This window comes from Phragmites australis, chromosome 4, assembly GCF_958298935.1.
Source record: "Phragmites australis chromosome 4, lpPhrAust1.1, whole genome shotgun sequence".
Lineage (NCBI taxonomy): Eukaryota > Viridiplantae > Streptophyta > Magnoliopsida > Poales > Poaceae > Phragmites > Phragmites australis.
The window spans coordinates 46,398,583-46,414,929 of NC_084924.1; the positions used below are offsets into that span (position 1 = coordinate 46,398,583).

Here is a 16,347-nt window from a genome sequence, read left to right on the forward strand (position 1 = left end):
TTCAACGTAGTCTAAAAAAAATCTGCAACTTTTAATGGAGAAGAACGAACAGCAAAGAGAATGCCCTAAACGTCGAATAGCGATTATTTGACGAGGTTGATCGATGTGGCCTGTAATCAATCTAGATCCTTCTGATCAAAGAACGAAGCGGCGGCGCACGACGTCTAGGCTTTCCGACGGCAACAAAGCGCGCTGGTTTGGCAGTTAGTTGCGATTAAGGGTTGCGGCCACGCCCATGCCAGGCCCCAGCCACGTCGGCCTGTTGCTGAACCCATCCTAGTCAGGACGTAGGATTTTTGTAGCAAACCACGTAGCTGTAGCATTACTGAATTGGGCATGGCCAGCAAGGAGTGCGACCTCCTGCCATGGGCGGGCCATGGTTACTCTCCGCGATCCGGTTGAGAGGACCTAAACGGGCATGTCTCCTGCTCTGCTTGGTTGCTCGATGGCGTCCCTCCGCCGATCGCCGCCCCCGCCGGAGATGGACTCGTCTGCAAAGCGCTGCGCGCCCGCCGCGTCTCAGGCTCTCAGCCTCCGCCTCGATGGGCGGTGCGCGCGCGCTCATAGTCACTTCTGCCTGAGTGCCCGACTGACGGAGCTGAAGCCATGCGCTGTCACATTCGTACGCGCCGCTGCAGCTGGTTTCAGGTACAGTGTACAGCATGGAATCATCTGATCCAGACATGACATGCAGAGAACTCTTCTCTGACAAGAGTGGATATTTGGTTACAACGAAGAGTAGAAAACTAGAAACTGTTCATGGATGGATTTCTGAATGCTCATTCACAATAGATGGCAGCACAGAATCTTTAGTTATGCAACTGTCCAGAAATTTATCACAGAACAGAGTGGATGACCATAAATTTATCGTCACATTTCATGGGAACACACAAGAGGTCAACCACCCAAAAGCAGCAGCAATTTACATTGAGAGAGTTAATGGTTCTACTACTAGATATTTTTACTACTTCATAACATACTGCACTCGATCAGGTAAAAACTGCAAAGAGGCACAAATACTTGATTCAGTTCCTTTTCTCAGCACCTGAATCTGGACTAGTCAATTGTACCGTGCCACTTATCAGCAACGCATGCATTCACCTGCAAACAAAACGAAGGATGGTGTAATAATCATTCGTCGATGTGTTCTACCTCTTAATAGATAACAAAGAGTCTATTCAGATTCATATTAACCACTAAAAAGTACCTTTTCAATAGGGATTTGATATCTTCTCGCAGTGCAGGGCTTTCCAGAAATCTGTCCTCGGTGCCAGAAACATCCACCTCGGCGAGCTCAAAATCCTCATTGCTGCTAAGCTCATTCCACTCGAACCACAGCTTTGACACCCGCTCTTTCTTGAAGGCCGTGTTGTGATGCTCCTCCTCCAGTGAGCCAGCGGCGACGAGGCGGTAACAGTACACCATTTTAGACTGCCCTGGTCTGAATGCCCGTCCGATCGCCTGGCGCATCACAGCAGGATTCTCATGGACATCCAAAATGACAACACGTGATGCTCCAACGAGGGAGATCCCCTCCCCGCACGCCTTGATGGAACCGAAGAAGACTTTAGCGTCTGGTGAGTTGTTGAATCTCTCGACTGCTTGCTCTCGCTGATCATTAGTTAAACCACCATTCATCTGGAAAGTGTTAACTCCTGATTTCCATCCTTTCATTTTGGTGACCAGCGTTTCCAAGAAATCAAGAGAGCGCACATACTGGCTGAACACGAGTACCTTCTCTCCCGCAGCTTCCGAAAGAGACAACAGATTGTATATGAACTTTGCCTTCACCCCATCATTGATATCGATTCCACGTATGATTAATTCCATCTTCCTTTTGCTGATGTTTCTATTTTTCTTATCAACATTCTTGACATCCTTTAAGCATGGATGAAGAGAAACAGCATTGCATTTTGCATGTGCTTCAAATTTATTTGTTCCTACCAAACCCTTGATGATATTGTCCTGTTTGGTACTCATATTTAGCAAAACTGTGAAATCCACAAGTCCAGGTAGCTCCTTCAAGATCTCACCTTGGTAATAGTGGAGCACATTCTTAGTTAGCTCGCGTAGATTCTGGATAATCATCACTTTCATTGTTTTCGAATCCTTCTGAAGGTTCTCTTCAATCAATTCATAGAAGACCTTTTCTGAGATGTTTTTTGCTCGTACACTCTTCCCTAGCATGTCCACCTTAGTTAGTATACGCTTCATGATTGCACGAGATTTCTGCATCTTCAAGAATTTGGGTCGGACAAGGTTCAAAATGTTGAAAACCTCACTTACATGGTTCTGAAACAAGGTTCCTGAGAGCACCACTTTTCGAGGAGTTTGAATAGTTTCAAGTGCACTGAGCAGTTCTGTTTGGTCATTTCTCGAGGTGTGGCCTTCATCTAGAATTACAAGGCTAGGGACCTTCAGCAGCTTCTCTCTGCACATTATGGCTTCACTATCAGAAGAGTCATCAGAAACTATGTGTTCAAATTTCTGATAACCGATCAGCAATATGCTTCTGTATTCTTCCCACAATTTCAAAACTTTGAGCTGCTCAGACCGGTTATTAGCTTTGGAGGAGTAGAAGTCATACAAAGGAATGTTCTCAACTTGCCAACGGAGAAATTCGCTTTTCCATGTTCCCAGAATACCCCTTGGAAGCACAATCAATGGCCTCCCAGCAGGGTACCGGTTCAGGAAGCTGTGGACGAAACTGATGAGCATAAAGGTCTTCCCAGAACCAGGCGCGTGTGCTAGAATACACCCTCCTGGATTGTTCTCATCTGCCAAGTTCTTGATCAAGAAATTGAAACCTTCCATCTGGTGAGGTTTCATATGTTGTGAATGTTGAGGGTGGATTGACAGAGTATCAGGGACAACTTTGAGAACCATTGCTGAAGGATTGCCAGTTGCATCCGGATCACTAGAGTTTCTATGTTCTGAGGGGTATGTTTTGTAAGATTGCTTGCGCTGATACAGGAGAAGGATGAGAAATTTGGATCCACCAATTCAGAAAATAAAGAAAAGAGGAATTATTCTGTGCTAAACTCTAAGTTGGTTAAAAACATGCCAAATTTATCATCAGCCCCCAGAAGTGTTGATACAAATGCCAATTGCCAAACCATATCAAGTTGGCAGCTTATAAACACATACAGGCAAAACTGCATGGTACTCAGCAGTCGGTAAAAGTAGGTTAACGGTCACATGTTTTTTATGAGAAACTATTTTCAAGAAACTGTTGGTGTGAATCGAGTCATTGGACATAAACAGCTTCATTTGTTCTGTTCCAAGTGATGCCACAAAATCATGTAATTATGGTACAGAAGGGTTTCTCCATACAGTTCAAATAACTTCAGCAATAGAGTAAAAATGATGGTTCATGAAAAATAGGTCAATAATAAACATGATTACTTATGAAGGAATTTATTGATTATTGCATTCAATAGTAACTAGCAGCGATCTGATTGGCATGAAGCCATGATTGAATAATATAGGTATTTGATATTGTGAAGCCTGATGGAGCTGTCTACTACTATTAAGTTTGGAATTTTCGTAGTTTTAAAACTTCTAGTAATTTGGATAAGAAAATCCATACCTTTTTCCATGAGTACTCAAAAGTATTCTCAATGCGCTGCTCGATGAGACCACAAACACGGCACACAATGCCCAAATCATCTTTCATTAAGAAGTCATGATTACATGCATCCTCCATTTCCTCACAAGTGTTTTTCTCTGATGGAACAATACTCTGATTACTTCCAATGGTCTAGAGAAGTAAATGAAGTTAGTGACCCTCAAGTGTCAAGTCTCAGCAAAAAGAAAATAATGGCAAGCCATTAACAAAGCAGACAAGTAAAGGATAGTGTTAAAAAATAATTCAATGCTACTCTGAAGGTAAAGCATCAAAATGTGTGTGTCAAAGGATAAAAGGAAGGATAAGAGATAACCACAAAATATGCAAGACTACTAGGCTGATGTCGTGTGCTCCAAAGTCCAACTTTAGACTTTGAGCAAATGCAAAAAAGGCCATATAACTAACCTCTAATTAATATGCGGAAAACAACATTCAGAATAAACTAACAAAAAATTTCAACACACTAAATAGAGAGAGAGATATGTTGCCGAGTTCTAAGCCTATACTGTAATCATTATCTTTAGAAAAGGGACTCATCCAGTAAGAACGTATTCCTCATGTTGGGCATGAAAACCGTTACAAGCGGGGTATCATATTATCATGTAATAGTTCCCGAAGAAAATAGGGGAGCTGGGAACTGAGCTTGCCTGCCATCATAAAAATAGAGTCCTAACTTGATATAATCACAATAAAATGAGTGGTCTAAGTACCTTTGAACATGCCAATGCAACTGACATGTCCCTCCAAAGATCTTCCAGCTCATCAACCGGGCTGCCTTTGTCATGGTGATTAATACCGTTGCTTTGTGGTTCAGTTTGTACAACTTCACTAGATACTTCATAAGAATCAATATCTTTCTCTATGGTTTTTTCAATCTTTCCTTTCTCCTTATGATGACTCTGCTGAAATTCAAGAGACTGAGCATTATTGGGTGGAAATAACAGTATTTATCAACCTAAAAATTTCTATTACAAGAATTAGTATACTATATCTCATAGACTGTGAACTGAATCAATTGAGTGTTCATTTTGTTGAAATTCAAGAGAGAACACATTATTGGGTGGAAATAATTGTATTTATCAACTTGAAAATTTCTATTAAAAGAATCAGTATGATGTATCGCATAGACTGTGAACTAGGTCAATTGAGTGTTCATTTTTTAAATTGATTAGTCGTATTATATGAAGTAAATGCTGAGAGTAAACCATAATTATTTCTGTTTCAATATGGAAAAATAAGGAATATACGAATTTACTGACTAAAAAAATACTACACGATTATAGAAGAGACAGCATTCAGTTGTTTTAAGCAATACAATATGACCTTGCCGATAAATGCATTAATTGGTTAAAAAATTGTCACAATAATTAGGTTGAATGATGATTCAGTGGTTAGGCATAAAAATGAGTGCTCAGTACTTGTCAATACTCAATAGTTCTCTAATATATGATAAACCATGTTGATTAACATATCTACTGTTAACAGCCAAGTATGAACTCATCTTTTTGAGGAAAAAGCACACCTCATTAGTAGTTTTAATATGGCCATGTCCTTGCTTGATCAATGACTGCTGCACCGAAGTACTGTCACTATCAAATAGAGCAATCTTGTTGGGCTTGAAGCATAACGGACATCAAGTAAGTAATGAGTAAGTTTAAGACAACATAAGCTTAGACAAACTTGATAATTTCAAGGCACATATAAGTTACTTGGCTGATCATGGAAATGATGGGTGCTCATTAAAATTATCTCTTGTAAATTATCTACATCTTCAGCTTTCCAATAAAAACAATATGCACACAAGATTTCTTAAACCTTAATTGCACCGAGAAACAGAAATACTCATGACAAGCTGAGATCACCTTATCAGAAACATTGTCAGGATCCATGATGTCCTTTCCTCGCTTAACTGAAACTTGTGGTTCAGTACTGCTATTCACATTATCCAGAATGATGATTTCTTGATGTTCAACAGGCTGCTCAGGCAGCAACTGCTGTTGGATAAAATTTTCATGTTGCTTAGAAGGTGAATTCTCACCTCCAAAGGATTGTACCCCATCCTCGATGTCAGAATCGACTGCTAAAAATGTTGCATCAGCCCCAGTGTTCCCCACATTAGCATAGTTATCATCTCCAAAATTGTCTTCGTCTGCATCCAAGTCGATGATATTAGCTGAACTGTAATTGCTCCCACTTTGCCCGAAGTTATATAATGTTGCATCTGATGATTTCAGGACTGGACTGGAATAGGGCAGTCGGATAGGAACTTGCTGTAGCTTTTCTAAGATGCCAATAAGTTCACGCCGCTTGATATGGATTGCCTCGAGGCCTTTGGTGACACTCCCATACTTCAATTCATTGTATTGCTCAAGAAACTGAAGACAGACACGTCTATTATTACTGAGGATGCTTGACTGGAATTGGGTGCCTGGTGAATTAGTTTGCTCATTGCCATGCTTCTGCCTTTTGTTGCTTGCAAGATCCATCCTTCGGAGCAACAGAAAAGGACCGTTAATTTCTTTAAGAGGCACGTATTGCAAGTAAGCTCAATATAACAGAAATAAATTTGGACTACTTGTCAGGGACACTTGTATAGTCCTCATGAATAACTGATCATCTTTTTAAGTCACAATGAAAGAAAAAGTAAGGGCGTTCCACCATGAATAATATTATCATTGTTACAGATAGAGAGCAAAAGGAACATTTTTGTGCAAATTGACGAAATGGATAGAAGATTTTATCACAAATTTTAGGCACCAATGATTTGCTTTCTTCCATTCTAATCCAGCTATTCTAATTTGGGGCACCACCAAGTTCAAGTCCAGGCACGGTTGTTTCCTCTCTTAATTTGCAGTTCATATATTATTGTTGAGAAATCAAGTTAAAATATGTCTTGTTTTATATGTGATGAGTGATCGATAAAGTTGTCGATTGGATTTGTTGAGTTTTGGATTGCTTAAGCTTGGTTTGAACATTTTGATTATGGATTAACTGGAGTTGTAGCTGGAGAAATGTGTTTGCTTGTCTTATGGTGTGCATGTGACGAATGTAACTTGACGGTCAACGGCGGGTGATCTGGACTAAGCAGGTGTTTGGTGCCGAACGGTCAAGAAGGTTGGACGGAGTCAATGGTGATTCTAATTATATATGTAGAGGTCAAGCAAAATATGAAATGGAGGATGAATATGACATGTTAACAAAATTAAACGAAATGGATGCCGATACAAGTGACAAAGTGGTCCGAGGAATCGAGAGCGGGAGAGATTTGCCGGTGGTCAGGATCGCAAGACGGAGTACACGTGTCGACATCAGAGCGCTTGCTTAAGGTGTAGGCAAGTGGCGAGTCACGCTTTGAGAAACGTGCAGAAGTTTTTACGGTTGAACCTCAAAATCGTGGAAGGACTAGAGGAGTATGTAGCACCATCGCGAAGCTTACGTCAAGGCGAAGCTAAGTCGTGAAGACACTGCAACCGTTCGATTGATGAAGCAAGAAATGGACCAAAATACCTTTGGTGATAGGTAGTAGTGTACTACAAGAGAGTAATATTTTTGTAACAAGTTAGGAAACTTAGTAGTCAAATTTTCTAGGCTTATAAATAAAGGAGTAGAGCTACAAGAGAGTTTGAACCAACCTTGAGCCCCTTGTGCCACCCATTTGAGAGCCTAGCGCTAAGATTTTAGAGAAAAGAAAAATGAATGCTTAGCCTATGTAATAGGTAAGAGTTTTGTAGAGAGAAATTCTTGTAATCCACTCAAAATAGGGCTGATCTCTTTGAGTAATAAAATTTATGTTTTTGCATATGCTTGAATTCTCCTCCTTCTAGTCTCTCTATTGGTTTCCTTGCAAGTTTGCAAATTTTCTTTTTCTATTGTGATTTTCTTGTTGATTTTTGTTTTTGCTTTTGTGCTGCTATTTTTCAACCTTGGGAAGTTGATCTTCTTATTGGTAGAGGTACAAACGTTCATGTACATATGTATTTGAGAGGATCTTGAATCACCTTGTCTATAGACCATCAATTTGAAGAGTTACTTCTTTCGGTGAATGTCTTTTTGTTTTGTTCTTCGTTTAAGTTTCAAGTTTTTGTGCTCAAAGACACAAGAAATGATCTTGTTGTAGAATGCTATTTTTGACACCAAAACATACACATATATGTCACAACAAATAACAAGAGAGAGGAGGAGCAGCTAGGCCCTTGTAGTTCCGTTCTCCTTTCTCAATCAAGCCTGCTCACGTGGCCTCCTTTTTTTCAGCTCAAGTTGCATCTCCAGCTTGACCAGGCCCAGTGCCTTTTCATCATGCCACACAAGCCCAGACGGCCATCTCGTCTTCTTCGTCTCGATCTCCCAAGCAGAGCATCTCCCAGCCGCCTCTATCTCTTGCGACCAAACTCCAACTGAGCAGCACCAAACCTTCTCAAATCCGGATAAAATGGAATCCCAAAATCTTAGCCAACCGGAATCCCGAGCTATCCCCAACCGATTTGATTCCAGCTGGCCTTAAATCCCAACAGATTTGGAGCTTTATCTGGAGGGAGTCACTGCCTATATAGAGGGGGCCAGATCGGAGAGCTAGAGGGAGGGAGAAAGAGAAAGAGAGAGAGAGAGAGAGAGGGAGAGAGAGAGAGAGGGGGGAGTTTTGCTGCGCCGAAACCGTGCCGCCAGGTGTGTTTGCCGAGCAGCTGTGCCTTCCCTTCCCTGCTAGCAAGCTTCGCCATCGGCAAGGAGAAATCGACAGAATCCCCTGACGCTTCTACTGCATCCACACCCCCTAGGACGCGTCTCCGATCCGTCGCCATCATCACCATGTCTGCGCCCCGAGGTGAGGCCCAGCTGTGATTTCCTTCCCCTCTGATGCTATGTGACGGCCGGCCATCGTGCCGTGCGTGTGCCGCGTCGCTGTTGGCCCGAGTCCGATCCCTGCATGCAAATCGGGAACGGCAGTCCAGTGCGATACGCATGCGTGTGGTTGCTGTGCTGTAGTGCCCGGCCATCGCGCCGTGAGGATCGTCTCTATGCGTGCCATCGTGCCGCCTTTGTGCTCGCTGATGCGGCGTGCCCGTTGGCCAGTGATGAAAACTGAGGCCCGGCCGCTATGCTTCATGCTGATGTTCTGTGATAGCTCGGCCTTCGTGCCGTCGTGCTCGGAGACCGCCGAGGATGCTAAAACTGAGGCTCTCCTTTCCTCCTCCTGTTCTAAGCCGAGTGGTGGTGGCCTGGTGCTACCCTTCTCTATGATGGTGATGCTATGCACTGATGTCTGGCCGTCGTGCCATGAGGCTTGCGTTCATATGGCTACTGCTTGTCAGTGATCGTGTGTTGCAGAAAATTCAGAGTGTGGGCATTCTTTTGGTTGCCCCAATACTGATTTATGCTATTGCCAGAGACCTAATCCTTTTATAGGATGTGCGGTGATATGGCTGCTGCATGTCGATGATCATGTGTTGCAGAAAATTCAGAGGATGGGTTTCTTTTGGTTGCCCCGATACTGAGTTATGCTATTGCTAGATGCTTAGTCCTTTTATAAGATGTTCGGTGCTATGACCCGTTACTTGTTGTTGTTAATCCCCTACTGCTGTGGTTGATCAAAGAATAGTGAGGGCTGCTCTTTCCAGCCCCATAGTCTCTAATATGTTCCTGTGGTAAAGGAGCTATTCATGGTAGTTGCGACTCACTGTCTTTGGAGTTAACATGGTCCTATTGATGGTTATGTACTCATGCGGATGTTTAGCTATTCAGTGATGCTTGTTTCATCTCTGTTGGTGATAATTGATTAGTGGTGGCTGTTCCTTTTGTTGGTCGTGCTGCTCTAGTGTTCGTCAACATTGTTGCATTGCCTTTCTATGTCAGATTAATACTGTTACATTGCCTTTGTGGCTTCCGGTTGCCGGCTAACATTGTTACCCTACCTGTGTGGTTATTGCCTTTGTGGCTTACCAGAATATGCGCCTTTGTGGCTGGAGCCTGCGTGGCCCACAAGTCATCACCCCGCCTTTGTGGCTTTTGCTTGTGTGGCTCGTTATCTGTTGCCTTCGGAGATGGCCGATGAGGACAAGTCCGAGGCCCAAAGAGGAGCTAGTGAGTCAAGCACGGCGTCGGAGCTCCTGGTTGTGGCCATGCTGCTGCTTTTGGTCGAAGCTACGCGTCGTGCCGCGCTCCTAGCTCACCTCTTCGCACATAAACATAATTCTGAGGCCTACGTGGCCGATGATGATCCGGGATACATAAACAGTCCAAAAAAGCTTATGCCAGACTGTTGTCCCATACTTTACCGCATTTTATTGCTAATGCTTACTTTGCTTGGTCTTTGTTGCCTGTGACTACAGCCTTGCAGACTCGGATACGACCTCGGTATGACGACCGCCAGCGCACTTAATCGGAGGTAGCCCGAAGACGGGCGTAATTAACCGGAGAGATTCACGAAGCCCCAGGAACCAAGACAAAGCAATCGCCAGATCGTGAAGATAGTCAGATAGCGTGTGCGTTGTGGAGTAAAAATGTATATGAGAAACTGTACTTTATGATTTCGACATGAATGAATAAAGTTACATGTTTTCGATTATTACATTCTCCTGTCTTTTGTATACTCTGTATACTGGCACGCCCGCAATATTACATATACAGTTTCAAATACAAATTCGAAGTCGAGAAGTTTCGAATCCGCGAAACACTTGAATAAAGCCTATGGTTCATATTTCATCCGTAGAGTTATGTTGCCTTGAAACTTTTTTCTCGTTTTGTCTTTCTAAAGTTTATGTTTCCGTTTGTGCATTTTTTAGAGCGTCGAGTGAATAAGGAGTAGGCCATCTATTTCATAAGAAATTTTTAAGACATCTATTTACCCCACTCCAGTCGTTGTTCTCGGTCTTACAATTGGTATCAGAGCCGGTTTGATCACTTGTTGATCCTAATCGGTTTTGTGATCCGTAGTCAATATAAAGAGAAGTGGGAAGATTCCTTTGTTAGATGATCGAGATTTTTTGTACTGGAATGTGCGCATGTAGGTTTATCTTCTAAACCAAGGAAGTGCATTATGAGAAATAGTTGATTTCAACTATGTAGTCTCTATTGCTCACACGACTCAGGTTCATATTGACTAGTATGAGGCTAACAATAAGACCAAATATATTTTGTTCACAAGCCTGAGTCAGAATGAGTTTGACAGGATCCAACAATTTTGTACTACCCGGGAGATCTAGACTACTTTAAGTGTCTTTTATGAAGGCACTAATCAGGTTAAGATCAGACACCAAAGCATATATAACCAAGAATATCAAATATTTGTTCAAAAGCCTGATGAATCTCTGGATGATATGTTTACTCATTTTGATGGAATTATGAACAACCTTAAATCCATTGGTGTTTTGCCCTACTCTGATTATGAGAGGACGATTGAACTTTTCTATGCTCTCGATCGTAGCATATGGAAAGTGAAGATCTCGAGTATTGAAGAGTTACCAAGTTACGACACGTTAACCTGTGATGAACTCTTCAGCAAGCTCAAGTCCACCGAGATAGTTAAGGCGACTCGAATAAGCCTCAGAAACCTCCTGTCTCAGAACATGGTGTTAGTTTTCGGACCTAATGGTGGCAATCAGATTGAATCTAACTATTCTTGTGCTCAGACTTCACCGAGTGATTTTGTTTTGTCTTCTTTGGTTTCTATCATAGAAAAGCAGATAGATGCACTGGATGATGAGGAACTTGCTCTCATTGTAAATAAGTTCACCCGCTTTTACAATAACAAAAGATACCGGAGGAGAGGGGGCTCCCGTGCTTGTTTTGAGTGTGGTGATACCACTCACTTCAAGGCGGATTATACCAAGCTCAAGAAAAGTGAGGACTGCAATTACGACGCCGACAAGCATAAGAAGAATAAGAAACCATTCTTTAAGAACTGCGACAAGAGGGCCAAGAAGGCGGTCAAAACGGCTTCTAGTGCGTTCGTGACGGCTCTCAACAACATCGACACCTCTTCAAGTTCGGAGCAGAGCTCGGAGGAGAAGGAACCGCAAGTGAAGAGAAAGAAAAAGACCAAAGACTTCACCGGCCTCTGCTTCATAGCGAATGACAACGACAAAGACAGTGGCCCTGAGTTTGATCCTTTCAAGGTATTGCCTTCCTACGACCAACTTTACATCAAAGTCGATACCTTAAATGATACTCTTATTAGTTATGATAGATTACTTAAGAAAGTTGTACGTGAGTTAAAATATTTTAGACCTAAATATAAGTCTGTATTTACTGAACTTATATTGCTTAAGTCTAAATTTGATGTTGAGGAGTGTGAGAGTTGTTTGATTGTCATGGTTGAACTAGTCGAGCTTCATAATGTGCATGCTTAAGTCGACAGTCGGCTTGAAAATGCTGAGAAAAAGCTCATTAAGATGGAGTCTATACTCTCTTAGGTGCTTGCAAAGGATGTTGAACTGAAAGACAAGCATCTTAAGAAGCTAGAATCTAGATTTGAGAGTACCGAGAGTTTTATAGATGTGCGCCAAAGTGTCCCACCTGTATGATTCTTAAAGACAAGCTCAGCTGGGTTAGAGGGCAAATTAAAAAGCTCATGGCGGAGAATGAGTACCTCGTTTCTCTCGTGGAGAAGTGTTCACAAGAAAAGGGTAAAATAGATTTGGACCAAGATGTGTGCTAATAAGATTGTGTTAGCTTTTGGTTTGGACTTTGAGAGAGTTGCTTACACTAGTTCTGGCAAGACTGTTTTCACCTTACCCACTACCCTAGTGTCGGAGAAAGCCAAGATCTATGCCTCATAATCCATATTAGAAAAGAACAAGCTTACACCTTAACCTATAAAGAAGAAACCCACATATAAGAGAGCTTCACAGCCTAAGATGAGGACACCTGTGAGAGAGCCCAAAGCGACTAGGAGTCAAGCTCCCGAGAGACTTTACCATTGCACCTACTGTCAGAGGAAATGACACTTGGTCGAATTTTACTTTTGCTGTAGGAGTGAAGTATCCAGGACATGTACTGCCGCTCTGTTGTTGTGCATGAACCTTTTCCCTGCTCCTACCCACGAGTCTCTAGCGCTTTTTAGTCTTTTCCTAGAGGCGTTGGCTGACGTGGATTTTACCATGACTCGTATGGTTTTGATCTACGTGGGAGAGGTTTTGAGTCCTAGCGTTTTGGAGGACCATATTTTTCTCATCGTGGTACTTGTCCCCAGCGTGTTGGTGTTGAGTTGCATGCACCTACTGTTTCTGCTTCAGGACAGATGATATAGTACTGGATTCCCAAGAGCTTTTTAACTAACCCTAGTACTGAGCTATCTACTTTCCATTCTTTTCATATGTAGGTGGCAGGCGAAGGTCTGGAGAACAAGTAGCTCATCGATTCCGGTTGTTCGTGCCATATGACCGGAGATTCATTATGTTTCTCCAGCCTCACTCCAAAGAAGCATCACGAGTACATCATATTCGGGGATGATCATAAAGATAAAGTGAATGCCAAATGGACTGTAAAGGTAAATGAGAGTTTCACTCTCAAAGATTGGCTTTGATTAAGCATCTGGAATACAACATGCTTTCTGCATCTCAGTTGCTAGATCAGGATTTGTAAGTGCGTTTCAAGCGTAATACTTCTCGAGTTCTTGATTCTTCTGACGCTTTGATTTGTAAAATTTCTCGAGTTGGGAGAGTTTCTGGAGCCGATCTTTCTGAGTCTTCTGATTCTTCTTGGTATTTAAATTACCCAATCTTTTTCTAAGCTTTGGATGTAGTATAGGAGACTAGAGAACATGAGTTTTGATTTGCTTACTCATTTGGATGCTCTAGGCTGATCCGAGGATTCCTTAAGCTCAAGTTTGAAAAGAAACTTATTTTTGCTCCTTGTCGGTATGACAAGATGGTTGTCGCTCCTCACCCACCAGTCAATCTGTTGATTACTAAGCGGCTGGGAAAATTTCTATATATGGACACTATTGGTCCTTCTCAGGTTCGTGGGTGAGAAGTGATATGTACTTGTTATTGTTGATGATTACTCTTACTACTCTTAAGTCTTTTTTCTTGTAAGCAAGGATAAAGTGTTCTCACACTTTCGGAGCTTAGTTTTGAGATTATTTAAAGAACTTTCAGGTGCATTAAAAACAATTCGCAGTGATAATAACATCGAGTTCAAGAACTATCTCTTTGATGCTTTCTGCCTTGAACATGGTATTAAACATCAATTTTCTACCCCACGCGTCTTCAGCAGAATGGCATAATTGAAAGAAAGAACATGACTTCGGTGAAGATAGCTAGGACGATGCTCGATGAGCATATGTCTCCTAGTAAGTTTTGTGCTGAGGCTATTAGCACAGCGTGCTATATCTCAAATTGGATTTTCTTGTGCTCGATCTTGAATTTGATTTTTTATGAGTTGCGCTTTAGGAGGAAGCCAAATGTTTTACATTTGAGAGTTTTTTGTTGTCGATACTTCATCCTAAAGCGTGGCAATCTCGACAAGTTTGAGTCGCATTTTTTCGATGATATTTTCTTGAGATATTCTCTTTATAATCATTATTACAGGCTTTATAATTTTGACACTAACGCAATCATGGAATCCTATAATGTGACTTTTGATGAAACAAACCCTTATTCTAGATTCTACCTTTGAGTGTGCAAGAGATCAGGAAATGAGCGAGAGCATCTTTGTAGATGGTGATCTTTCAGCTCTCGGTGATGACGATGGTGATCCACTGCTTTCCTCGACCACACCTGTTCTAGAGCTGCCTCCTGCTTCTACTCCAGCAGAGGGTCCTGCAGCCTCTACATCCACTTTAGCTGCTCTCGAGCCTGCACTAGCTGTGTTTAAAAGGGAGGTTCTCTCAAGGAGGCTAGATAGAGTCAAGGGTGATCCTAACTGTACATATGATGGTCAAGCAAAATATGAAACAGATGATGAAGACGGTATGTTTACAAAGTCAAACAAAAGGGATGTCGGTGCAAGTGACAAGGCGGTCCGAGAGATCGGGAGCGTGAGAAATTTGTTGGTGGTTAGGATCGTAAGACGGAGTACACATGTTGACATTAGAGCGCTTGTTTAAGGTGTAGATAAGTGACAAGTCACGCTTTGAGAAACGTACAGAGGATTTCACAGTTAGACCTCAAAATCATAGGAGGATTGGAGGAGTATGTGGTACCATTACGAAGCTTGGATCGAGGCGAAACTAAGTCATGAAAGCGATGCGACCATTCGATGAACGGAACAAGAAATTGACCAAAATACCCTCGATGGTAGGTAGGAGTGTAATACAAGAGAGAGATATTTTAGTAATAAACTAGAAAACTTAGAGGTAAGCCTTATATGCTTATAAATATAAGGGTATGAGTATAGTAGAGTTTGAACCAGCCACTTGAGCCTCTTGTGTCATCTATTTGAAATCCTAGTGCTAGAATTTTAGAGGAGAGGAAGATGAGTGTTTAGCTTATGTAATATGTAAGAGTTTTTGAGAGAAAATCTTTGTAATCCGTCTAAATAGAGCTGATCTATTTGAGTAATAAAATTTATGTTCATGCATATGTTTGAATTCTCCTCTTTCTAGTCTCTCTCTTTTAGTTTCCTTACAAGTTTACAAGTTTTTTTTTTAATTATGATTTTCTTATTGATTTTCGTTTTTTTTAAGCTGTGATTTCTCAATCTTAAGAAGTTGTTCTTCTTGTTGTTAGAAGCATAAACATTCATATATATATATATATATATATATATATATATATATTTGAGAGAGTTTTAAATCCACTTGTCTTTAGACTATTAACTTGAAGAGTTACTTCTTTTGGTGACTATCTTTTTGTTTTGTTCTTCGTTCAAGTTTTAAACTTTTGTGCTAAAAACATATAAAATAGCTTTAAATAGAACATATGATTCATATTTCATCCATAGAGTTATATTGTAATTTTTTTTCTCGTTTTGTCTCTCTAAAGTTTATATTTTTGTTTATACATTTTTTAAAGTGTTAGATGAACAAATAATAAGTCATTTATGTTTTAAAAAAATTATAAGACACCTATTTACCCTCTAATCATCGTTCTAAATCCTACAATTATACTGAACATAACAGGAAGAGTACCCCTCAGAAAAGAGCCCATCAAAAGCTCAGGCAAATACAAACCATCTGAAGCCCATAAACTTTTAATGGAAAAGAACGAAATGCACGCCAGAGACCAATTTCTGCACAGCTTGTTTCGTACTCACCGAACCTGCACAAGAAAGCAGGCGAGCGAACAAAGCTTAAAACTGTACCGAAATGTGCAGATTCTGCACCCGCGGTGACCAATGTATATGCAGAAATAAGAAACCTAAATGGGGCAGCAAAGGTCCAACAAACGATCGACCTTGATTGGGGGTTTTCTCAACACCTACCCCGAGAAAACAGTGCGGTTTGATCCTAGAAATAAGAAACCCTCCAGTAATTCCCAAGGTCGCGATTTCACGGGGAAAAGATTAGTTCAGCCAGCCACAATGGCACCGATAAAAAAAACCCCAAATCAACTGAACGTTCTCGCAAAAAGCAATGCAATGGAAGAGGGCAAAATAGTAGAGCATTTGGGAGGAGAAGAGGAACCTGGAGAGTCTCGTGAGAACCGTTCCCGGGGGAGAGGAGATTCAATCGGCTTCTAATGATCTCGTTCGCTTGTGAATGATTCCGAGACTGCAAGAGGCACTCTGCTGTCTGCTCCCTCAGGTAGAAATGCTGGTGGACTCACTCTACTCAAACTTTTTTC

The 16,347-nt window shown here is 41.5% G+C and overlaps 1 protein-coding gene and 1 long non-coding RNA gene across 6 annotated transcripts; one reads left to right on the forward strand and one right to left on the reverse strand.

The window, feature by feature from the left end:
• Positions 1–866: 866 nt before the first annotated feature.
• LOC133916861 (protein CHROMATIN REMODELING 35-like) lies at positions 867–16,286 on the reverse strand. Of its 5 annotated transcripts, XM_062360739.1 has the most exons (9): positions 16,188–16,265; positions 15,735–15,822; positions 5,667–6,115; positions 5,491–5,537; positions 5,151–5,243; positions 4,339–4,530; positions 3,590–3,760; positions 1,208–2,964; positions 867–1,101 (listed from the first exon to the last, which is right to left on the reverse strand). In XM_062360739.1, the coding sequence occupies exons 2-9, from the start codon at positions 15,746–15,748 to the stop codon at positions 1,098–1,100; spliced, it is 2,727 nt and encodes a 908-aa protein (XP_062216723.1). In that variant the 5' UTR covers positions 15,749–15,822; positions 16,188–16,265; the 3' UTR covers positions 867–1,097. The 5 variants fall into 5 exon arrangements, with proteins under 5 accessions (XP_062216723.1, XP_062216720.1, XP_062216719.1 ...); XM_062360736.1 differs by having other exon boundaries at positions 4,339–4,527; positions 5,491–6,115; XM_062360735.1 differs by having other exon boundaries at positions 5,491–6,115.
• LOC133916860 (uncharacterized) lies at positions 7,768–10,187 on the forward strand. The gene is made up of 2 exons (XR_009909545.1): positions 7,768–8,447; positions 9,952–10,187. It is a non-coding gene; the product is annotated as an uncharacterized LOC133916860 (long non-coding RNA).
• Positions 16,287–16,347: the final 61 nt, after the last annotated feature.

Excerpts from the sequence above, each read along its gene's own strand:
- LOC133916861 (XM_062360735.1), bottom strand. Across the intron at positions 5,244-5,490 it reads CTGACAATGTTTCTGATAAG|CCCAACAAGATTGCTCTATT; the intron begins GTGATCTCAGCT and ends TTATGCTTCAAG. Across the intron at positions 3,761-4,338 it reads TTGCATTGGCATGTTCAAAG|ACCATTGGAAGTAATCAGAG; the intron begins GTACTTAGACCA and ends TTACTTCTCTAG.